The 24561-nt window shown below is 48.6% G+C and overlaps 2 protein-coding genes across 5 annotated transcripts in view; both read left to right on the forward strand.

Moving 5' to 3' along the window:
• The window catches only part of Rab11fip5 (RAB11 family interacting protein 5), a 39835-nt gene extending 37461 nt beyond the window's left edge, over nt 1-2374 (forward strand). For all 3 annotated transcript variants that reach the window (XM_021164093.3, XM_085840474.1, XM_085840475.1), the window contains one exon: nt 160-2374. In XM_021164093.3, the coding sequence (XP_021019752.2) occupies nt 160-363 (204 nt within the window). In that variant the 3' untranslated portion in view covers nt 364-2374. The remainder of the gene's footprint in view (nt 1-159) is intronic.
• Nucleotides 2375-3852: 1478 nt separating this feature from the next.
• Sfxn5 (sideroflexin 5) overlaps nt 3853-24561 on the forward strand; it is a 119588-nt gene continuing 98879 nt past the window's right edge. For both annotated transcript variants that reach the window (XM_085840476.1, XM_085840477.1), the window contains exons 1-2: nt 3853-4034; nt 18144-18212. In XM_085840476.1, coding sequence (XP_085696602.1) covers nt 3927-4034; nt 18144-18212 — 177 coding nt within the window. In that variant the 5' untranslated portion in view covers nt 3853-3926. The remainder of the gene's footprint in view (nt 4035-18143; nt 18213-24561) is intronic.

Consider the following 24561-nt stretch of genomic DNA (forward strand, 5'->3'; position numbering starts at 1 on the left):
TAGCTCCCGTGCCACAACTCTTAAGTGGAGAGGACATCTCCAGCCGTAGAGACGGGCTGCTGCCAGGTCTGGGTTCTACAGCGGGGAAACAGGTTTGGGTGGGCTAGCTGGGGGGAGTGCTGGCCCTCCCCTGCTTAGTTGCATTCTATCTGGCCATAGGATTCTGCTGTGCTGGACCAGTCGGCCAAGTACTATCACCTGACTCATGATGAGCTCATTGGCCTGCTCCTGCAGCGTGAGCGTGAGCTGAGCCAGAGAGACGAGCATGTGCAAGAACTAGAGAGCTACATTGACCGGCTGCTGGTGCGGATCATGGAGACCTCGCCCACACTGCTGCAGATCTCCCCTGCCCCCCCCAAGTAGCCCTTCTCGCCATCCCTGGAGGGATGGTGAGGACCTGTGTAGTGCCCGCCACTGACTGCTCTCACCTGAGTAGGCAAGCCTGCTCTCATGGTGACTCTGCACCCACCCCTCCCATCCTGCCTCTGCTCTGGCTGCTGGAAGGGGCTCTTTGAACTCCCACTGGAGCCTTGGGTCTTCCCTACCTGACCATTCTCACACGTGAGGTTATGGGGCTCCCCAGAGAATTGCAACAAGGTTGTTAGCTGTCAAGATGGAGCAGGAGTGAGCTCTGGGTTCTGGGGTGAGCTGAATTATCTAAGGCAACACTGTTGACAGCACAGCTCACCCCATGAGGCTGCTCAGTTGTTTCTCCTCTTGACCGACTCTTCATCTCCATTGCCCTCTGGCACCTGGAGGGTCTCCTAGGCCACTGGGACAGGGATGGGGACTAAGCTGCTTGCTTGTCTGTGCACTGTAGACAACTAGGGCACCTACACTTCAGCCTTGTGCCTATACCCTAAGAGCAAGGAGCCTGTGTGTTTTCATCTTGTCTCTCTGTCTAGAGCATGTACACAGGGTGGTGGTGGTGGTGGTATGTGCCTGTTCCTCAGCTGCCCCCTGCCCCTCTTCAGACCCTCCCACTCCATGTCCCAGTAGTGGTGGGAGGTGGGGTGGGCACAGAGGGAATGACTTCTTGCTCCTGCAGTCCTCCCTACCGCCCTAACACGAGACCCTCCAGGTTGGGGTTTGGAACTGCTCATGTTTTGTGGACCAGGTCTCCATCCATGTCTGTTAACACTGTCAGATGCCAAAACTGTGCTACTGTGGGCTCAGAACATTTGGAAACCAATTAAACGTGCCTTTTGTGGGTGAGGACAAGAGCCTCTGGATGTAGATGTCTCTCTGGCCATGGTGTCCCCTCCCTCCTGTTGAGCACATGAAAACGGCTGTGAGGGTCCTGAAAGGGGGCTGTGGACCAGGCTTTTTACTACCCCAAGAAGTACCTCAGCTAAGGCTCTGGCCAACCTGCTTAGGAGATGTCCTAAGCCACCTTCCCACTTCCTGGTCCTCCCTTGACCCTTATTTGGAGCATCCTGGGATAGAAAATCTAGTGCACAGTAGGTCTGGGGCTATCCTGCACCTTACTGTGGGTCCCAGTTATGCTGGACCAGTGAGTGGGTTCGTCTGGAAGTAGGAGGCTTCATTCTGCCTTAGGAGACACCTGAGCTTAGGCAAATGCCCGTGGCTCTCCAGCTGTTCTGTTCTTGTTGTACAATCCCTCCTGCTCACCAATCTCTCCTGGCTTGGCTGAAGTGCATTCAAGTGAAGTCAGGTATCTGCTCTGTGGTCCAACTTCTAGCTTGCTTGTGAATACTGCCAGTCTCCCTGGCATCCGCAGGGGTCGTTGGTGGCTGTGCATTACAAAAGGTATGAGTGAAGGAGGGGAGATGCTGACAAAAGATGCTTTGGGCCCAGTGAGAAGCAGTAACTTCTTTCCAGCTGTCTCTAAAGACAGGGTCATGGGTTCACTCAGAACACCTCAGAAGAATATTCTCTGTGGATGATGTCAGTCTTCTGCCAGCATAGAGCAGAAGAACCACAACGGGGTCCACCACTGTGCAGTTACCAACTATAGGTCAACTCAGAGATGAGAAAGTAGCCACCAGTTCCCAGAGTTTGGGGGTAGGGGCAGTCCTTGGGTGTTGGAGGTATCTCTTGAGGAACTGAGTCCCTCTGCTAGGTCTTCCTCTGGGCTTTAATTGGTCCCAGCCCTTCTCTCATCTTTCATCCATCCTTGCTCTTTGGCTTCCCTACATGGCCAGGGCAGGGGTGTCTTCCAGAGAGGTCCTGAACTGAGGCCAGGGTTTTGTTCATTATGTCTGCTCCTTACCACATACTGCAGAGTGCAGCCAGCCAGGCAGCGAGCAGGCACAGCTCTGCTCGGCCCTTTGTCTTCCTCTTTGAAACTCCTGTCTATAAAGAGCTTGTGCTTCATGTTGTGAGCACTTTATGAAGAATAAAAAGATCGTGTACCGCAGCCAGCTTGTGTGTTTGTTTTGAAATGAGCGGACAAAGGAGACCGCCTGTGGGAGAGGCAGTGTGGTCCTCAGGTGACAGAGCTACCACTCTGAAATCACAGGCAACACTGCCTCATGGCCCGTGCGCCTAGGATGCCTGTGCTCACCGGCATTGATCACAGGCATATTTACTGACTGTTGGGCCTGGCGGGGTGGGGGAGTGGATAAAGAGGGCAAATTTTGTGACTTCTGTCCTAAAGCCACTGAGTTCAGTAAGGAAAGGTAAGATACAAACCAAAAATAAGAACTGTTCTTTGGTTCATTTGTGAGTTCTATTCCATGTGGCTCATCTATCAGTGAGTGGATGAGCCCTTGGGCCACCAATGGCTCATGCTGTGTCCAGAAGGACAAGAGGGCAACCCCAAGTTAGCTCTGAGTCCCACCATGAGACAGAGGCTCCCCTAGAGTCAAGGAGTTATGTCCTGGGTGAAACCATCATCTCCCCATTCTCCATGCCCAGTGTGGCTCATAACCACACCACTTAGCTGGGGCTGCAGTTGCCATTTGGTGCCATTCTGCAGGGGGTGGGGGTGGGGTGTTTATTACCCTGGTATTCTCTGCAGCTCCTGGTGCACCCCTGTTGCTGGTCCTCAGTAATTAGGCTTGGACGGAACCTCCTTAGGTCAGAAGAAGTAGGGTCTCAGGATGCTTAAGCTCTGGATATTTAAGTCACCCAAAGCATTTGAGTGCCTAGTGTCAACCTTCCTATATCTGCACTGAAGATTTATCCACCCTCCTCCCCCACCATACAGTAGGAAAGATATTTAAGCCCATGGTTTGTCTGTTGGCTGGCACCTGTAATCCTGGGACTTGGGAGGCAGAGGAAGAAGGATCACAAGTTTGAGGCCAGCCTGTGCTACATAGTTCCAGGCTAGCCTGAGCTACATGCAAGGAGGCAAAAGAGAGTGCTGTGTGGTACAAATTCCGGAAGCGGATTTTTGTGGAAGTAGGCTGATGGAACGGATGAACGCCTATGCGGAACCTATAAAAAGAATCGCCTCAGGCCATGATAAAAATGAGCAGAATGTTAAAGGGTCACAGCAGCGTGAGCATGGCTTGTTTCAGAGAGTGGCAGAATGGCTGGAGCCAGGGTTTTGATAGAAGAAACGGAAAATCCCGCAGTGCGACTCCTTGCTGAAGGCCATCCGAATTAACCCCACTCTGCCTGGAGTCCTTGCTTGTCTGATCCCGGGTCGTGTCCGCGTTTGTAAGGGTTCCTTGTCCTAAGACTCAGGCCTACACGTATATCCGCACATGCATTTGCATACATTCTCAGGACTGCAAACGCCTGCTGCTTTAGCGGCGGGAACTAAGACCAGGTCTGCGTGGGTGCAACTCTCTGCAGTCTGAGGTTGTCAGGCTCAGAGCAGGGGAAAACTACACTCCCCAGAAGCCCCTGCGCGCCCGGTTCGCTGCGGTTGCTCACGGCCAATCGGGAGAGGCAACTGTGGCGGGGGCCGAGGAGGGACATTTTAAAAGGGCTGGAGATTGCGGGCGTCAGTGGCCATGGCGGATACAGCAACCACAGCCTCAGCGGCGTCCGCGGCGGCCAGTGCCCCGAACGCCTCCACAGATGCGCCCCCTTTCCAGCTGGGCAAGCCCCGCTTCCAGCAGGTGAGGTTCGGCATGCGACGAGCGGGTGGAAGGGAGACACAGGGAAGGGCACGGAGCCAAATCTCTTGCAAAGTCACTTCAGCTCGAGGGTCTCCAACCCGCGGCCACCAGAGCCTACAGCTAGTGCGGGGACCTTGGCTGTAGCCGCTCCTTTCCTATTGGGCAACAGGATGGGCGAGGTCTCCCTCTCTAGTTTCCTATTGGCGGGTGGCACAGTCATTCCGCGGATGCCCGCGCCCTGGCACAGCCCCCGTCTTAGTCGCTCCGTGATTGGCCACGCGGGTCGCGGTCCCGGGTCCGAGCGGCTCTGAAGGGGTCGCTCTGGCAAATGCGCCCTAGGCGCAAAGTTCCCGTCTTGAGATGCATGGGCCGGTGGTGTGGCCTGTATGCTTCTCAACTTCTCCCCGAGTGGGACTGACCTTTCTTGTGAGCTGCGGGACAGTCTCGGGGCAAAACTCCCTGGGCACGCCCCACGGTCATGCTCCGGTTCCTCAACCTCCAGCAAGGTGCTGCGTGTGCCCTAGGATGGGACCGCGTGCACCGGTACTGCGCCCTGATCTCTGTCCGGGGGGCTTGGGGCTTCAGTGATGAGACCAGCCGGCCAGCTAGTGCGCTCTGCGGGGATGCGGCTGGGACAACGCGGAGAGAGCAGGGTGCGGGGAAACGCTGTGTCATTCTCCGAAGCTGCGCTCTCCTCCCAAGGGTCCCAAGCGCGCCCCAGTCCTACATGCGCTGCTCCCGGCCGCTGCGCAGCACTGGCCCCCATCCACACCCGCTTGGGCTCTTCAGGGTGTACCGTGACTATGATTAACCTTACTTGGGGACACGCCAACCCAAGAAACCCGCAGGGCATCACTAACTCGGCCATGGAACCCGAGGTCTAGGTCTGTGAGCCAGGAGCATGGGAGCTTAGTTACAACGCCGCAGACCCTCTGACTGCTTCCAGAGCTGAAGTGACCCTGGGCTTGCCAGGAGTGGGGGCAGCAGATGTGCTAGAGAAAACTTTGAAGGAAGAAAGAAAATGCTACAAAGGTGGGATGTGGCTGGGTGTAGAGGTGAGAATGGGTCCGAATTCAGCCCCCCAACTTCGTCGAACTGAGCTTTCTGAGAATATGTCCCTAGAATTTTTTAAATGGGACTTGTTTTCTTTCAAAAATAGACATGTCTCTGCATGGAGGAATCTGGAGAGACTTACTGTCCCAGCTAGTGTAAAATGCCACCTATTGAGACGCTGTCGGGTGTTTGTGCCTAACCTTGAGTGATTCTCCATTTGTCCCCACCCCCATTCTACGCATCCTTAAGTAAGCCTGCACTCCCGACTGGGAAACACTTGCTGTCTTTGGAACCCCCACCCCAGTTGTCCTATCAGAACGCCAAACTCCGCTCTGCACCCTGAGTGGGAGCCTCGCAGATGCAGATTACTCTTCCAAAGTATTCCCTTGGTCCTTTTCTGGATAAAAAGGGGTTGTTGATCTTACCCCGAGGCAATTGGGCTTTTAATAACACGAACTGAGTAAGGGCTTTTTCCCCAGTGTCTGGTGTCTGGTATCCGGAATCTGGATGGCTCATGGGTCATCCATCTACCCAACATTTACTGAGTACCTTGTATTGGCTTCCTGCCCTGGGCTCTTCACTCTTATGGAGTGTGTTTGGGGAGGATTAGTTTCTGCAGCTGTTCACATCTGTGGAGTATGCAGTGGCCTCTGCAGAGGCCTCCATTGCTGCTATCCTAGTGGTCTGATAAGAAAGGGTGCTGAGTAGGTCTGAGTCACCGGTGCTGAGAACTTCTGTTTCTTCCACACCTGCTCCCCACTCTGCAAACAGCTCAGCCTGCCACCCAAGAACTAGAGTCTTAAGCCTTGATTCCTCTCTGTTATTCTCAGCCCTCCCAGCCAAGCCAGAGGCTGTGAGCTCTTCTCCCCCACAGCTCTCCTAGCCTCCCTCTCCAAGGCTAACCCAGTCTACACGTTTATTTTTTTGGCCAACATGGGAACCTCCGACAGGTTCCTGGGTTTCCAGTCCTGTTCTGGCTGTCTCCCAGCTCCTCCCTTTCCTCTATGGCAGAGTCCCAACAGTGCAGGTATGATCAAGTGATTCCCATACATGCAGCAGTCTTTAACAGCCTGCAGTGTTTTCCTCTATTTGTGAGATATAGACCTCACATCTGAAGGGACCCAAAGTTTTGCAGGGCCCACTCCTTAACATTTGACTCCCCACTCACCCCCTTCTTTACACCATTCTGGCAGTTTTTAGCCCTTATCCTGTTCTTTCCCATGCCTGGGCTACCCAATGGAACATATCTTGTCTCCTGCTCTCAATTCTTTTTGAGCACCTCTTCATCCCTGCGTTATCCACAAATCATCATTTCCTGGAAGGAGCCTCACACCCTTGGCTTCTTTGTTGCCATGTTTCTTCCATTCGATCATATGGGATCAGGGACTGTGCATACCTTCTCACGGTGTTGTTAGGTTAGGTTATCACATTAGCAGATTGTCTGGATGGATAAGGTGTGTCTCAGAGCTTTGTGAATGAGTGGGGCTGGGGTCTCCTATGGGGTTTGTGAAATTGAATGAAATTGAGTTACAAGCCTTTGATTTCAGCAATTGGCCAAATTGTATCTAAATTGTTCCTTAGGAATTTTGGAAGATGGCAACATTGTTCCAGTCTTTAAGAAAAAATTCTAAAGTCAGTAGTTTGCCACATACTTCTGAGTGGACAGGTTCCTTCCCCTGGCTGGTCTCAAAATTCTCCACGTAGCCAAGGATGACCTTGCATCTCTGACCCTCTGCTTCTACCTCCAGACATGAGCAGCCATGGTGTTTATGTGGAACTGAGATAGAAATCCACTTTTGCACACGCTAAGCGAGTCTTCTGTCAATGAAGCTACATCCTTTGCCTGGGCACAGTTATCTTCCTCTGGATCCTGGGTCCTGTTCTCAGTGTTTGGCACACAGTAGGTGTCTAATGACTGCTGATAGTGGACCTCACTGGCCTAGCAGATTCTGTTGACAGTGTGTCATAAACCATGGTCCATTCTCAGAGCTCCACCCCAATCCCCAGGGCCTCCTTGGGCCTCAAACTTCCTATGTAGTCACAAATGACCCTGAACCTCTAGCTCTCTTGCCTCCACCTCTGAAGCACAGGGGTGACAGGTGTTCCAACAGCACATCTAGTTTTATGGGTGCTGGGGACCAAACCCAAGGCTTTGTGCATGCTAGGCAAACCCTCCATAATTGAGCTACAGCCCTAGTCCTAGTGCTTTTTGTAGGATTGGGAACTGAGGCCTTACTTGGCTCTGGATGTCCTTTCTCGCCTCCCTGATCAAAGGTCTCTCTGTAAAGGAGGGCAGGGGGAGAGGCAGCAACCAAGCAGGGTCAGAGGGTAGGAAAAGGGCGATGGATTGGTTTTGTCTATGGCTGTCTTTCTCTCCATAAGATGTTGATGGTGGCCAACAATCCCCTATCCCTTTTTGAATAGTGGCTTATGAAAATTTTACGGTCCTTTGTGACAGGTACAATGACCTCTAGTTTTCAGGTAATAACGTTGCAATTCACAAACAGATTCAGTGACTTCCCAGGCAGCCAAGTTCCAGAGTCCAGGCTTATTTATTTACTGGCAACTTTTTTCTTTTTCTTTTTCTTTTCTTTTTTTTTTTTTTTTTTTTTTTTTTTTTTTTGGTTTTTCGAGACAGGGTTTCTCTGTGTAGCCCTGGCTGTCCTGGCACTCACTTTGTAGACCAGGCTGGCCTCGAACTCAGAAATCCGCCTGCCTCTGCCTCCCGAGTGCTGGGATTAAAGGCGTGCGCCACCACGCCCGGCTGTTCTTTTCTTTTCTTTTCTTTTCTTTTCTTTTCTTTTCTTTTCTTTTCTTTTCTTTTCTTTTCTTTTCTTTCTTTCTTTATTTTTTTTTTTTTGAAACAGGTTTTCTCTCTGTAGCCCTGGCTGTCCTGGAACTCACTTTGTAGACCAGGCTAGCCTCAAATGTAGAGATCTGCCTGCCTCTGCCTCCTGAGTGCTGGGATTAAAGGTGTGTGCCACCACCTGGCTGCTGAGTTAATGTTTTATAGACTTTTAAAGCAAACCAGGAGGTCCAATGAGGCAGGTCAGTGCTGCACATGGCCCTGTGGGTAGGATAGAGGTACTAAAGACTCAAGAGAGATCTCTTTATGTCAGTGTTCCTATTCCGGAGGTTTTCAACCCCCAAATTACAGCCTTTCATCTTCTAACCCTTGCCTGCTCATCTTTCAACTGCAGCTTTGCTGGGTTAAGACCAACCTTATTTTACCTGTGTTCTTCCCTATTCTTAGCCAACAAATTGCTTTGAAGCAAATCTGAACATCCTGACATTTCACTTACTAGCTAGTGAGTGGGTATATCTAAAAATAGGGTTTGTGTATGGTGTGCATGCGTGAGTGAGTGCGTGTGTGCGTGTGTGCGTGTGTTGCATCTGTGTACTCCTGTGTGTGGAGGCCAGAGGACAGCTTCAGCTGTTGTTCCTCAGGTACCATACCCAGCCTGGTTTGTTTTACAAACTTTAAAAAAAGGGTGAGGGTGTGAAATCCTTTAAGAATTTACATAAGTTAAAATCTAGAATTTCTGCACAACTTTCACACAGGGTCCTTTAATATCTCACAGGGCCAACGGACATTTGCCAAAAATAAGAAATCAAAATTGGCGGCTGGAGAAATGGTGTCGTAGTTAAGTGCTCTTGCTTGGGAAAAGTTCAGTTCCCTGGCGATGGTGGCGCACGCCTTTAATCCCAGCACTTGGGAGGCGGAGGCAGGCCAATTTCTGAGTTCGGGGCCAGCCTGGTCTACAGAGTGAGTTCCAGGACAGCCAGGGCTACACAGAGAAACCCTGTCTCAAAAAACAAAACAACAAAAGAAAACCAACCAACCAAAAAAACAAACAAAGAGTTCAGTTTCTAGGACCTATGTTAGGTGGGCACTCACATGGCCTGGGACGTCTGCTCCAGGGGATCTGACACCTCCTTCTGGCTCCTATGTGCACCCACACATGTGTGACACACAAAACTTTATCTTTAAAATTTTAGTGGTTCTTTTTCTTTCTTTCTTTCTTTGTTTTTTTTTTTTTTTTTTTTTTTAAGATTTAATTTTTAAGAGAAAGTTGGGGCGGGGGTGGGGCCCTAGGGGTATGTGCAGGTGAGTGAAGATGCCCCTGGAGGTCAGAAGAGGGCATGGCATCAAATTCCCAAGAGCTGCAGCTATAGGCTGTTGAGTCCCCTGATGTGGGTGCAGGTAACTACTGAGCAACCTGAACTCAGGTCCTCTGGAAGAGCATCTTTCCGGCCCCCAGGTTTTGAACCTCTGTAATAAGCTGCGATGTAGGTGACCTATCACTTCTGAAGCGTGCTTCCCTCAAAGCCTGCAGCTCTGTCTGTCCACGGGGAATGCACTCGACACACCCAAACTGTAGATGTGCTACAAAATACCCCACCAGTTCTTCCCAACACTGTCAAGGTCAAAAAGTGAAGGGAGTGTGAGAAACTCAAAGTCCAATGGATGCAGGTTTGATTATTGGCTCTCCCCCATCTCCCCCCTCTTATATGTTGAAGAAACTGGGTTGTGCCCCTTGTAGAACTCGCCTCATTCAGATGTGGCTGGTTGCGTCTCTGTGGTGCTGTTGAGCCTGTCCTTTTGTCCCGTTTCTGCTTTGTTTTTAAACACTACTCCATAGTCCTAGTGAAAGAGGACAGCTCACCTCCTAGGAGCCTCTGAGACCTGCTTTTCTTCCTTCTTCCCTCCTCTTCTGTTCTCAGTTTCTTTTAAAAAGTAGTTTGAAGCAGGGCATCGTAGCACACATCTTTGATTCCAGTTCTCAGGAGGCGGGCAAATCACTGTGAGTTCAAGGCCAGCCTGATCTACCGAGTGAGTTCCAGGCCAGCCTGATTTACAGAGTGAGTTCCAGGACAGCCAGGGCTACACAGTGAGACCCTAGGTCTCTGAGGGGGAAAAATTATATGTATATATACACATATACTCACAGAGATATGGACTAGACACACATGGACTGGAGAGATGCCTCAGTTGTTAAGAGTCTGAGAGATGGCTCAGCAGTTAAGAGTACTGACTGCTCTTCTGAAGGTCCTGAGTTCAAATCCCAGCAACCACATGGTGGCTCACAACCATTTGTAACAAAATCTGATGCCCTCTTCTGGAGTGTCTGAAGACAGCTACAGTGTACTTACATATGATAAATAAATAAATCTTAAAAAAAAAAAGTGTGAAGCATCTAAGTTTTATTCTTCATTTTCTTCACTTTCTGACCTTGACAATGTTGGGAAGAACTGATGGGGTATTTTGTAGCATCCATTGTCAGAAGACTTAAAACAGCTTGTAGCTCCTGCTCCAGGGGATCTGACATCTCTGGCTCCTCAGGGTATGGCCATTCATGTACACATACCCTCACACAGACACATAATTAAAAATAAAATCTTATATATAAATAACTGAGTCTAGTTAGTGTTGCCAGCATACACATGGAGGTGGAGCATTTTTCTGGGGACCTAGCAGCAGCCACACCCTTAAAGAACATTGACTTGCTTTCTCCAGCAGTCATAAGTTGCCTGTAGCTCCTTGTTAAGGGTGAGGCCTCAGGAGCCCCTCCGTTATCCACTCTGGGATGTTGACTGGTTTGGTCCCAGGTACTCAAGGCTGCTGTGTGTTCATGAGTGTGACAGCCATGTGTCCAGAAGACAGCACATCATAGCATCCCGTCCCATGTGTAAGATGCCTTCATTCTTCCTCTGGTCAGTCTCCTTCCACAATTTTCCCCTCATTTTCTTCACATTCCACCTCTCCCCCCTCCATTCTTTTCTTCCCTTTAGACTCAGGTACTGATTTGGCAAGTTGGGGCCCCAGAACAGGAAACCACAAATGGCCTCTTCCCCTTTATCCTTCCAGTTATGCAGAATCACAGTTGGTTGGTTGTTTACCTTTTTTCTCCATATCTTTTATTTTATATGCCTTTTTTAAAAATGTGAATGGATGTTTTGCTTACATGGATGTCTGTGCACCATGTGTATGTGTGTCTGGTCATGGAGGCCACAAGAGGACATCAGATCCTTTTGAACTGGAGTTACAGACAGTTGTGGTTTGCCATGTGGGTGCTGGACATCAAACCCAGGTCTCCTCTGGAAGAATGGCCAGTGTTCAAATCACTGAGCCATTTCTCAATCCTGGTTTATTAATTTCTTCAGTGGGTTTTTTGATTGTTTGAGAAAGGGTCTTTCTTTGTAGCCCTGGCTGTTCTGGAACTCACTTTGTAGACCAGGCAGGCCTCGAACTCACAGAGATCTGCCTTCCTCTGCCTCTATGTGCTGGGATTAAAGGCAGGTGCTACCACTGCTGGGCTTCTTTGATATTCTTGCTCCTTCAGAAATCTCTCTTACCTGATCAGATGGCTGGGGTCAGAGTGTGTTATGTGTGTGCTGGTCTCTAAGATGGACCTGAGCTGATGGCCTGAGGAGGCTCAGTCTGCTTGTGGGATTCAGAGACTCTGGGTGGCAGAGTACACCCCTTACATCAAAGTTGAGAGATTGATGTAGGCTGAATCATGTGGTGGTGAGACTATGTCTCAGATAATTTGCTTGGAATAAACTTCCAGAATCCTAGTCCCTGCAGACAGGTCTGTCTTTTAATCATTTATTTTGCACAAACTGACTGTTGTTAAAATAGCCTTTGGGGTTTGTGCTATGAAGGAGGTGCAACAACTGCCCATAACACTGGGCAGGCATCTTCTTAAAAATTTACCTTTTACTTAAGTATGTGCATGTGCTTGCACATATGAGTATATGGGCCCCAAAGGGCCAGAAAATGGTATCAGATCCCCTGGATCTGGAGTTATTGGTAGTTTTGAGCCACGCAGTGTGGATGTTAGGAACTGAACTCAGGTTCTCTGAAAGAGAACTTCTTTCAACTTCTGAGCCATCTTTCCAGCCACTGGGTAGGTACCTAACTAGATACTGGTGTCTGACGCCCACCCTGACCAATGGGATCAGCATCCTGGAGATGTGGCCTGCCTGGGAAGTGCCAGGTGATGATGTATGGTGCTGATGCAGTGAGGATGTCTGGGCTGCTCACAGGTTCAGTGAAGGATCATGCCGAATGCTCACTAGCTTGATCCTGTGCAAATAATTCCTGAAGAAGGGTGATTTAGAGGCTGGGTCTGGGACTAGAAGGCCTTCTCTGGCTTTGCTGGGCTGTACTTGGGAAGGGGTCAGTTTGGGGTTGTTGGAGGAGGGGTACTACCCACAGTGGGCTGACTCACCTAGCTTGTGAAGGGAAAGGGAAGGAATCATTTCGTTGACTCATTCTTCCAGTAAAGAAAAAGGGAAAGAGAGAGAGAGAAAAAAAGCACTGTGTGATTAAGCAAAGATGGGGCTGAATGGGGGTGGAGGAGGGGCAGGCAACTATACATTTTAAAGTACTGAGAAGGTAAAATGAAACCAAATCTAGGAAGTAAAAACTGCATGCTATTCAACAGGCAGAAAAGGACAGACATGGATGAAATAGTTTTTCAGCAGGGAAACAATGTTTTTTGACAGCATCTAGAAACACTGTTTCTAATAAGAATGCAGCAAGGAACAATGTTTTTTGACAGAACTGGGAAACACTGTTCCTAATAACCAGCCACAGCAATTAAGTACTGAAGCTACTTAGTCTTGCTCTTCTTTCCCCCATTTTTCCTGTGTGTGTGTGTGAGTGTGCGTGCACACTCCTGTGAACTTGTGTGGTTTGCATGTATGTATAAGCATGTTTCTGCATGTATGTCGGTGGTGTGCATGCACATGTGTACACCTACATGCAGAGGTTGATGTCAATCATTCCGCATCATCCCTATTACTCTTCTATCTTACTCATAAGGTAGGATCTCCATCAACTCAGCTTGCCACCTGCCTACTCTTGCTAGCCAGCTTGCTTTGGGATCCCCCATCTCTGCTTTACAAGGTTGTCGTTACATGTGGACCACCACGCCTACCTAGCATACATGCTTGAAGGCAGATGTCCTAATTTCTGACCCATCTCCCCATAACCTAGAAACGTGAAGATTGTGATGGTTGGAAGCTTGCTGTTTTAGTACTGTGTGTGAGAATGAGACTCGGGGCTGGGGAGATGGCTCAGCCGTGAAGCCTGCTCTCTGTTCTTGAGGTTCCAGAACTCACATGGCAGCTCACAACCACATTTAACTCCAGTTCCAGGGGATCTGATGCCCTCTGGCCTTCTTGATAATCTGCATACATGTGGTGCATATAAAATCATGCAAGCACACAAACACAGATAAATAAGCAAGCATACACACATATATGTATATATACTTAAAAAAGAATGAAATATGCACATTTTCCTTTTGCGATGCCTCTCCTGTGGTAGGTAAGCTCTACCACTGAGCCAGGTCCTCAGACCAAACCTATTCTGTTTTTTGTTTGTTTGGTTGGTTTGGTTTTTGTTTTAGTTTTTGCTTTTTCAGCACTGGGAATAGGGTTCTGGGGCTTATACATGCCAGGCAAGTGCTCCACTGCCTAGCTACATCCATCCCTAGCTCCCTTGTATACCCTTCTTCCATTGGCAAAATCATGACACTTGGTTTCTTAATCAACCCCAGCACTTAGTGTCAAGGAGTTTCTGGTCCTAACCCCGCACACTGATCTTCACTGTAGTTTCCATGGAAACAAGGCCCCGTGCCCTGTCACAGTCTCGACCTAGGTTAACTCTTGTCCTGGCAACCTAGCTTTACTGGGAGTGGTTGATGAGTGGCTAAAGCATACCTTTAGCGGACACTCTGTGCCGAGTGTTCTAGACTTTTTCTGGCAGATGCCCTACAGTTCCCCTGCTGTGCAGCCTCCTTGCTGCAGTTAGTCAGTGAGACTAACTGCCAGACTCAAGGGCAGTCCCCTAGGTATCTTGGGCTGACAGGCCCTGTGTGCTTAGCATCCCAACCCAGGGCCCCTTTTTGTAAGTTTCCAGCCTATATTTCTAAGCACTTGTTGAAAAGATCTGGAATATTTCAAATACATATTTCAAGCATAACAGATCAATATAGACTTTTTCTCTTTTCAAGGAAAATATTGTGTTTCTTGCTCTCCTTACTCTGGCCATTAGCCTTAGACTTCAATTAAAACACTAGGCATCCTGTGAGTATTCTTCCTCAATCGCTTATGGTCGGTGAGCTTGGCTTTCCTCTCATTGCTAGCACTGTATGTAGCACACAGTAGGTTTTCAGAAGGGAGTTCAACAGGTGAATGAGAATCTCGGCACGTGGTGCACTTTCTGACCTTCCCTTGAGTTCAGTGAACTCTGCTCCCTCTGGGCTCTGCTTCCTGGACATGCTCCCTGCTGTATCCCAGGAAGAACCAGGAAGAGGTCTAGGTGTCTCCAGTGTACTTCATGACACCTTCTTTGAACACGGATCATGGTATTTTTTAGCCCTTTGTTGGTCTATTTCTCTGTAGTCAGTTATTGGTGGCTCTGAGGAACTGCTAGGCATGTCCAGTGTGCCTTTTCTCCAGGCCTGGCTCAGCAGCCATTTGCAGAAGTCTGTGGAGCAAATGCTTCGTCTGGGACTCATCCCCAACAGGGGCTGTGGTAGAAGGGACCTTTGGAGGGTTGGGACAGGATCATCTCAGGGTGAGTCAGAAGGTGTAAGCCATCTGGGTCATCTTCTAGAAGTCACTTCCCTTGGGCCATTCCCTTGAGGATTCTCACCTGTACCCCTCTCATTCTCCTCTCCCGTGAACAGCTGTGCTTTCTAATCCAAGCTACACCCAGCCACGGTCCCTTCAGGAAGCCCTAAGGCCATGGCTGTTTATCAGTTCACATTCATTTCATGTCAGATCTGTCTGTGAGTAGAAACCAGGAGCCAACGAAGAAGGGGAGAGGGCATCTAAGCACCCCTAGGCTCTGAAAGCTTATTATCAAGTGTATCACTCAGGGTCTGGAGGGATGGCTGGGTAAGGAAGAGCATTGGTTACTCTTGTCAAGGCCTCGGGTTCTGTTCCCAGCACCACATGGTGGCTCACAAGTGTCTGTAACTCCAGTTCCAGGGGATCTGATGCTCTTCTCTGGCCTCGGGCACCAGGCATGCACATGGTACACATATATACACTTGGGCAAAGCCTCCATACACACAAAGTAAAATAAATAATTAAAATATATTACAATAGCCACTAAAAATAGAATATTATTACTTTTATTTTTGAGGCAAGGTCTTACTATGTGTTTCTAGTTGGCTTAAAACTTCTTATGTAGACCAGGCTAGCCTTAAACTGAAAGATGTAGTAGGAGGCTGGCCCGCGGCCTACATGAACCGGTATTTCTGGAAGGCAGGCTGGGGCTGAAAGAGAGACTAGAAAAGAATGAAGCCAAGACAAATTTTTCTCTGATCAAGGCCCACAAGTTTACTAAGAGACTGTGCTTATAAGGGGGGAAGGCCCATCTCTTCCCCCCCATACCCCCCCCCACCCCGCAGTTGTCACTTCAAAAGAAGCCAGCCAAGTTGGAAAGCTGCACCGCAGGTGGCCCCACCTCAGTGGTCTGCATCAGCCCACTTCAGGCTGGGGGGAGGCTACAGAAAGAGATCTGTCCTCCTTCCAGATTCCCAGTGCTAGTATTAAAGATTTACATTACCATGCCCACCTCATCTGTAGTCTATTCAAGTCACCTTGTAGTTCTTGTCTCTGGAGGGTAAGGGGCACTTGTAGCCACCATCCATCTAGAGGTGACCAGAAATCCTGGAAACAGAGCAGAGATACACATCACTACTAAGGACATCTTTAGTCTGGAAGAAAGTAAAACAACAGCACCTTCTTGTTGGGTTTTGTTGCTGCCCTGTGCATTCAGGTTTCTGCTTTTTACCTCAGCTACTTGAGAGTAGGTTACATTCATTCACCCAGAATTCTTCAGTGCACAGACTCTATAACTCATGGTCACTATGATCAGGAAATTTAACATAGCTACAGTATTTCTCGCCGTTTTTATGTGTCTGGGTGTTTTCCCTGCATACATGTATGTATGCACTGTTGGATCCCCTGGAACTAGAGTTACAGGTAGCTCTGAGCCATCGTGCGGGTGCTGAGAACCCAATACAGGTCCTCTGCAGGAGCATCAGTCCCAAGTTCTCACTTTCTAAAACCACACAGTATATTAGTTTTATTTCATCCCTGTCCCAGCCCTGGAACAGCCATTTCTTGGAGAAAACCCTGTTTCTTTTATGGACTGGGTGTCATCAGGGGTTTTTGTTCATCCTTTAGTGTCCACATGTCTTGGGGCTGTATAGTGTAGTTGATAGGAGTACTTGCTTAGCATGATGCCCTGATTCAATCCCTGGTAACATACACACACAGACACACACACACTCCATCCACTCTCTGTCTCCTTGCTTATTAAGTTGGACTCTTGCTGATGGCATGCATTTTATGAAATCATGATATTTTTTTTATTGAAAAATTATTTGAAAGCACAAGTTGACTTGGTGTTCACTCAATTCATGAACAGTTCAGTGGGGACTCTCCTTTGTATTCTCAGGGATGAAATTTTGCTGGGACAGTAGGCATGGGTGTGCACCGTGTGTGTGTGTGTGTGTGTGTGTGTGTGTGTGTGTCTTTTAAGTGGAGACTAGTTCCAGCCATTTGGGCTGTGGAGGTTAGGAAAGAACATATTTGGTTTAGGATTAAGTGCTGAGGCTTACTCTGGGCTCTGCTCTGGAGTGGAGGGGCTGCCCCATGCAGGCATAGCTGATGGGCAAAATCTGGAAGTGAGGAATGGGCTTGATGAGCCTGGGAACCTTAAGATCCCTCAGGGGAGCCATGCAGGGTCTTTACTGGGAAGGAAGGACAGGAGTTGACTGCAGTGTGAGCTGCCCTGGTAAGCAGTGAGAGGGGGGAATGAGTGGGTCAGGCCTTCAGTTTCCTTCACTGTGGTACTCAGAGAGATGTGGGACCCTGGGAGGACTTTGGGGCCAAGCCCAGAGTGCAGTGAGGCATGAACCCCCACTGTTTGCATCTTGCCCCTCATCCTTTAGCCAACAACTTCTCTTTTCCCTCACAGCTCAGTCTCGCCCTATTGGCTTTGTCCTCAGGCAGAAGGCCCAGCAGCCCTGTTGCTTGGTATCCTTTCAGTGTGCTTGAATGCCTGTGGCCTGCTTAGCACAAAGCCCTCCTATTCCAGGGCCCCTGCTCCTGGGCAAGGCTAAGGGAGCTGGCCCTGTGTTCTGTGCTTCACTGTGGCAACAGGGCAGAGAGTTGAAGGAGGGTCTGGGCTGTGAGCTGAGGCTGCCATACTTGGACTCTGCCTGGGGGAAGCTGCTCTCTGGAGGCAGAGCAGAACCTCAGAGAGGGGCCCCGTGAAGGGTGGGCAAGCTCTCTCTCTGGAGTTCCTGAGCAAGGAAGGTGCCCATGTACCTAGGGATGCTTAGGTGCTTCTGAAGTGCCTAGACTAGAGCTCAGGACAGTGGGGCAGGGAGAAAGAAACCATGGGAGACACCTGGAGGAAAGGCTCGAGAATTATATATAAATATTAAAGGTGTGTGTGTGTGTGTGTGTGTGTGTGTGTGTGTATACACATGTGACTGCAGGTACCCACAAAGGCCAGAAGAGGGCATTGGATCCCCTGGAACTTGTTACAGGTAGTTGTAAGCTACCTGATGTGGGTGCTGGGAATCAAACTTAGGTCCTTTGCAAGAGCAGCAAGTGCAGGTAGTGTTTGAGTCATCTCTTCAGCCCCAGTCATGATGTATCGTTTCTGTTTGTTTGTTTGTTTGTTTTGAGACAAGGTCTTTCTATATAGCCCAGGATGTCCTGAAACTCACTCTGTAGACCAGGTTTGCCTCCAACTCACAGAGATCCACCTGCCTCTGCCTGCTGAGTGCTAAGATTAACAGGTGTGGTGGCTCACACAAAGGTATCATACAGAGGTATGTGTCTTAATTCTCTCTGAGTTGATTTTAAGAAGCTCCCAGCCCTGAGACGCAGACTGAAGTCTCAGTGGCCTCCATCACCCACGTGGAGAATCCTAGGGACTATGGGTGAGGTCACCAGTATCCTGAGCTTAGGTACAGCCTCTGACTGAGTCTCCTCTCCTCTCCCTTTCCCTAGACATCCTTCTACGGTCGCTTCAGGCACTTCTTGGACATCATCGATCCTCGAACACTCTTTGTCACTGAGGTGAGTTACAGCCAGCACAAAGGTCTTTGCACCTTCTTGTCACTTTGGACTGTGTGGGGCATCTGAAGGGATGAGGAGGTGAAGAAACTAAGAAAGATTCGAGGTGAGAGGAAGGTCATACACCTCTCTCTGTGTTTGTAAAGCTTAGTCAATCAAGAGGCATCCCTACATGTGCTGTGAGCTTTCTCCCACAATTCCATTGGCTCTCACTGTACTCTTTTGAGAGAAACAGTGTTTCTATTATTGAAACCTCAATGTCATTGTTACCAATTATGTAAATTATATACTCAGCATAAAAGCTCAAACAGGGCCTGTACTGGCTAGTTTTGTGTCAACTTGACACAAACTGGAGTTATCACGGAGAAAGGAGCTTCAGTTGGGGAAATGCCTCCACGAGATCCAGCTGTGGGACATTTTCTCAATTAGTGATCTAGGGGGGAGGGCCCCTTGTGGGTGGGCCCATCCCTGGGCTGGTAGTCTTGGGTTCTATAAGAGAGCAGGCTGAGCAAGCCAGGGGAAGCAAGCCAGTAAAGAACATCCCTCCATGGCCTCTGCATCAGCTCCTGCTTCCTGACCTGCTTGAGTTCCAGTCCTGACTTCCTTTGGTGATGAAATAGCAGTATGAAAGTGTAAGCTGAATAAACCCTTTCCTCCCCAACTTGCTTCTTGGTCATGATGTTTGGTCAGGAATAGAAACCCTGACTAAGACAGGGCCCAAGGTGGGACTCAGTAATATAGCACTCACTCACATGTGCTAGGCTCCAGCATGGTGGGTCGGGGAGTGGATCAAGCAGTCTGGGTGTGGTTAGCAGATCAAAAGGCATCTTTCACTATGCTCCTTTCTCAGTTCCCGACTCTCCTAAGTGACCACTGGCCAAAGCTTTTAATGTCTGGTTTGTTAAGGCATTATTTGCCTCTAGAATTGTACAGTTCTATGAACTTTGACAAACATATTCAGCCACATATTCACGGCCATGATCATGAGAGAGACGGCTCAGTTGGTTGGCTTATAGTCATGAGGATCTGAATTCAGTTGCCAGCACCCACATAAAGAGCCAGATGTTTCAGTCCACACTTCTAATCTCAGTGCTGGAGAGTCAGAGACAAAAGGACCCCCTGGGCCTCAGTGGTGGGCTAGTGTATCCCAGTCAGTGAGCTCCAGGCCAAATGATAGACCCTGTTTCAGTGGAGGTAGATGGCAAACCCAAGGAGGACACTGAGGCTGTCCTCCAGCCTCCACATGTTCACATGCAAGTATGTGTACAAGCGTGCACGCAGGAACACCATAGACACATGGACTTAAAAAAAAAAAAGCCAGGTCAGTAGCTTCCTCAGTAAGCTGGGGAAGTGGAGGCAGGAGGATCACCATGGTGCTCAGTCAGACTAGTCACATGATGAGCGCCAGGTTTTTTGAAATACCCTGCCTCAAAAAAGTAAGGCATAAAGTGATTGAGGCAGGCACCTAGTGTTAGCTAACCTCTGCCCTCCACATGCACGGTGCACACAGGCATGCAGCTGCACGTGTATGTGTGCACAAGCAAATGTGTGCACGTGCGCATACACACACACACACACACACACACACACACACACACACACACACGGTATATGACAGTTGTAGCATTCTCATCGCTGGCTTATGCTTGTAGAGCCAATCCTCTCTGTCCCCAGCTCCCATCAACTTCCCGTTTCGGTGTTTCTAGACTGTAGTGCTAATAGAATTCCACAGCCACCTCTTCCCTCTAGTGTCGTGCTTTGACATTCACCCATGTTGCTGCGTCTGTTAGTCAGGAGTCTCTTAATGCTGGGAAATGTTCCATTGAAAACATGCTCAAGAATTTGTTGTTCATTGGCTTGCTAGCAGACGTCTGGACCTTTTCCAGTGTTTGACCATTATGAATAAAGTTGCTATGAATCTCCTTTGTGTGGATGTATGCTTTCTTCTTTCTCTCTCTGTTTTGCTATGGAAAGTGGGTTTCATGACCTGGCCCTGGCTATGTTGGAACTTGTTTTGTAGACCAGGTTGGCCTTGGGAACAAGATGGCCAGCTTGTAAAGCAAATGTGGAAAATATATGTTTAACTTTTTGGGAAACTCATATTGCTTTTCAAAGTGGCTCTCCATGGGACACTCTCATCAACGATGTATGACACTTCTGATGGCTCCGCTTCCTCGTGTGACACTTGCTGTTATCTCTTGACCTTAACCAAAAGGCTGAGAAACAATCAGTATTATTAAACTGAAGAAATAACTCGTTGTAGGGGCAACCTAAGAAGTGTGTCTTTTCCTATGAATTTGAAAAATGAATGTGGGGTTTCATACTCATAGAAAGAGCACACATTTATTAAGCATATGCTGAACAAAACAGTCTGAGTTTTTATTTTTATTTATTTAAAAGATGTATTTTTATGACTTTTTATTTACATGTGTGTGTGCATGAAGTTCACCACGTGTGTTCTGATGCCTGAGGAGGCCCGAAGAAGATGCCAGAGCCCTTAGAGCTAGAGTTACAAGCAGTTGTGAGCTGTCAAATCACGTGCTGGGAATTGAACTTGGGTCCTCTGGAAGAGAAGCAAGTGTCCTTCAGTGCTGAGCCATCTCTCCAGCCTCCTTATTTTTATTTTGTGTTTTGTTTATTTATTTAAAGTGTAGGTATGAGCCGGGCGTGGTGGCGCACGCCTTTAATCCCAGCACTCGGGAGGCAGAGGCAGGCGGATTTCTGAGTTCAAAGCCAGCCTGGTCTACAGAGTGAGTTCCAGGACAGCCAGGGCTATACAGAGAAACCCTGTCTCAAAATACTCAAATAAATAAATAAATAAAAATAAAGTGTAGGTATATCAAGGGGTGCGCGTTACGGGAACCGTCTCTCTCCTACCGTGTGGGTTCTGGGAATTGAACCCAGTTTATCAGGCCTTTACCCACTGAGCTCTCTCATTAGCCCTGCATTTAGAAATTGATATAACACACATATCTTTGCAGTCCATGTCATGATTCTGTACCCATGTACATGGCAGAGTAAATATGTTGGTCCCTCTCAAACACTTGCCATACCTTTGTGGTGACTGTAAACATTCCACATCCATTAGCTTATCAGAATCACAAAGATCTGTCCCACTAGAGGCTGCTATTACACACCCCATTCTACAGATGAAGAGTTGAGGTTCATTGTACACGCAGCACTGCCCCTGGTGGAATAGGAACCGGTACACTTGTCTGTAGACTTGGTGCTCAATGGCTGTGCATTCCCATTAAAAAAATTGAGTTTCAGAACTTGGCCAAGATCATTCAGCCAGCAGCAGAATTGAGCTCCATTCCTGAATGCCCTGCTCCTGACGCTCCTCACAGAGCCTCCGAGGCAGCCTCCTGACTGCCAGAACTGCCCTGTACCTGCCTATCTGGCAGTGATCCATAGGCCTCAGGGTAGACTTGCTCTCAGGCCATGTCTTCACATCTTGCCTTTGCTGCTATTGTTTGTGGGTTTGATTTTTGGAATAGGGTCTTGCTGTGTAGTTCTGGCTGGCCTGGAACTCACTAGCCCAAGCTAAGCCTCAAACTCACAATTGTCCTGCCCAGGTCCAACTCTTACATTTTGAAAGACCCCAACACAGTTGTATATCACTAACCCAAAGGCATGATGGGAGAAAATACAAGGCTTTCTGGGTACATGGCCATTAAACCACTCCCTAGTGTGCCTGGGTAGCACCCAGAACATGAAATGTGGGGATTACTCTGATACATGGTTTTCTACTACACCTCAGCAAGAGCATAAGGCCTGGACACTTTGCTATCTGGCTTTACAGCCCTAGTGGCCTAGCATCCCTAAAAGGTCAAGTCTGCTGAACACTTAGACTTTGTCTGGATTCTCCTATAATGGAGGTAACTACATAAAATTCGGAAGAGCACCAAACTTGAAAAACTACTTTTTGAGCTCAGTAATGTTTCATCCCCAAAAGTTCTAGAACTGTTCAACACCAGATGCAATTCTAGTTCTGAGATCCCGACAGAAATGCCACTTGCTTGTGCGGAGTAAATGGAGGTCAGTGCTTAACTTCAGGCTGGGGTGTTGCTGCTGGCCTTGGAGGTCTCGTGGGGGGCTGAATGGACTTGGGGGCCCTTCAGTGTTCCTCAGACCACCATGAGCAGGGAGGCACGGGGGATAGAGGAGGTGCTGCAGGGCCTGATACCATCTGTGCTAGGAGCTCACCCCTCCTCCCTTTCACACACAGCTGTTCATTCGCTGTTGACTTCCGTCTTCTACATCTTGCTTCAAATCTTTGCTTTTTTTGTTCTTGCTCATTTTGATTTTTAAAAAAAATTTAAATTAATTAATTAATTTTTAATAAAACAGGCTCCTGTTATTTAGTCTGGGGTGACCTGGAACTTACTAGGTAGCTCAGGCTGGCAATGAACTCACAGTAATCCTTCTGCCTCAAGTGCAGGGATGATAGGCATGCACTACCTCATGCATGAGCTCTTGCATTTGAAAGACCATAACTTCTTTATATGATAACCAACCCATTTGGGGCTGGTTACTTAGTATTAGTTAGTAATAATCCAACCTCATGCCTCCCTTTCCCATTCGCAGTTAAACTGTCAAAGCAACCTAGATGCTTACTAATTAGAAATTAACCCAGGCAACCCCAGCTATCAGATATCATTCAGATGCCACACGTTCCCTTCCCTCGTAGATGTATGGTGGTCTTCCCGGCCTTTCCCTTCACTGCCATACAGGACTAGAGAATCTCTAGGAGCACTGGGGGGCCTCTTGGGAATTCTGTATTCTCAGAAAATCTTGAATCCCTCAAAGTCTGCAGGGGCCCCACATGGACCTCCAGACCTGCAAGGCAGCAGTCTCAGCCCTCACCAGAAGCAAAGGTAGTGAGGGGAAAGCCTCTCTGACCTTAGTGAGCTCTGCTGGGCTGTCGGCCACATGGTATGCCAGCCCCCTCAGCCCCCACCCCCTATACTGGAACTCATGACTGACTACAAGACATTCTTTACGCTCAGGCCTGTGGCTGGTGTCCTGGAAGGCAGTGTGGAGTGGTGACTGCTTGGTTGGCAATCTGAGGACAGAGAGGACAGTAAAGGACACGAGAAGGTGGCTGTGTAAGCTGGAGGTTCCCCAGAGAGGAATGATCCCAGGCAGCTGGAGCCACCTGCAGCCCCAGATCTCAGGCAATCTTGGAGTCTGTGGATAGAATCGTCTTCAGAAGGTTCTGCAGCTGTTGGCTTGCAATTTATAACTGGCCAAGCTTTAAAAAGATTCCAACCCTTGTATGTGTAATGAGGCAGAGGCAATTTTATCCACCGTAATTTCTCTTAGGAAGAAGGCTGTCTTTGTTCTCAGAATGCCTTGAACGAGCTTCAGAGGAGGAGGAGGAGGAGGAGGCTCTGCTTGACAGCGGGGAAAGAATTGTGCTTTTTGATTCTAAAAGGGGAGAGGGGGAGAAGGAAGAAGAGGAGCAAACAGGGGGAAGGGGAGCAGAAGACAGGGGAGCTGGAAGATTGGCATATGAGGTGCACAGTGAGATGAGGCCGGGCTCTGCTGAGCTCATGCCTTGCTGGAGAAAGTTGTAACTGTACAACGGTCCCCTCCATATCTGTTCTAAGGACTCCTTGGCACAGTCAGTGTGGCTCATGAAACTGCTGCAGGTAGATTATTTGGGAGCTTGGAAGACTGAGTCTCTTGTCCAGGGTACAGAGTGCAGCATCCAGCTTAGCAAGGGAGGATTGCAGAGACCCATGAGAGATGGCATACACCCTCCCAGGGAGGCCATGGGGGCAGTCAAGAGCTCTGAAGGCAAGGCTGTACTATATGGCACTTTTTTTTTTTTTTTGGTTTGTTTGTTGTTTTGTTTTTGAGGGAGAAGAGAAGGCAGACAGGGTCTCACATTCTAGGCCAGGTTAGCTTGGAGCTTGCTATATTGCCCAGGCTGTCCTCAAAACTCACAATGTAGTTGATGCCACCCCTAAATTCCTGCATCCACTTCCAGAGTTCTAGGGCTACAGACAGGCATCTTCCCTGATTCACGATGGATTTTGTCTTTATTGTTATCTTGTTGTTTTGAGACAGTATCTTACAATGTCACCGTAGCTGGCTTGGAACTCACTATGATGACCAGGATGGCCTTGAACTCACAAAGATCTACCTGCTTCTGCCTCCTGAGTGCTAATATTAAAGTTCTGTACCACCACACTTTTTTTTTTTTCTTTTTAAAAACAGCCTCTCACCTTATAGCATAGGCTATCTTGGAACTCATTATGTAGTCCAGGCTACCCTTGAAACCATGATTCTCTTGCCTTTGCCTCCAAATATGAGACAGACAGTACACCTAGGTCTAAGTTCATCC

Source organism: Mus caroli, unplaced genomic scaffold, assembly GCF_978045245.1.
Source record: "Mus caroli unplaced genomic scaffold, Mus_caroli_1 scaffold_7, whole genome shotgun sequence".
NCBI classification, from domain to species: Eukaryota; Metazoa; Chordata; class Mammalia; order Rodentia; family Muridae; genus Mus; species Mus caroli.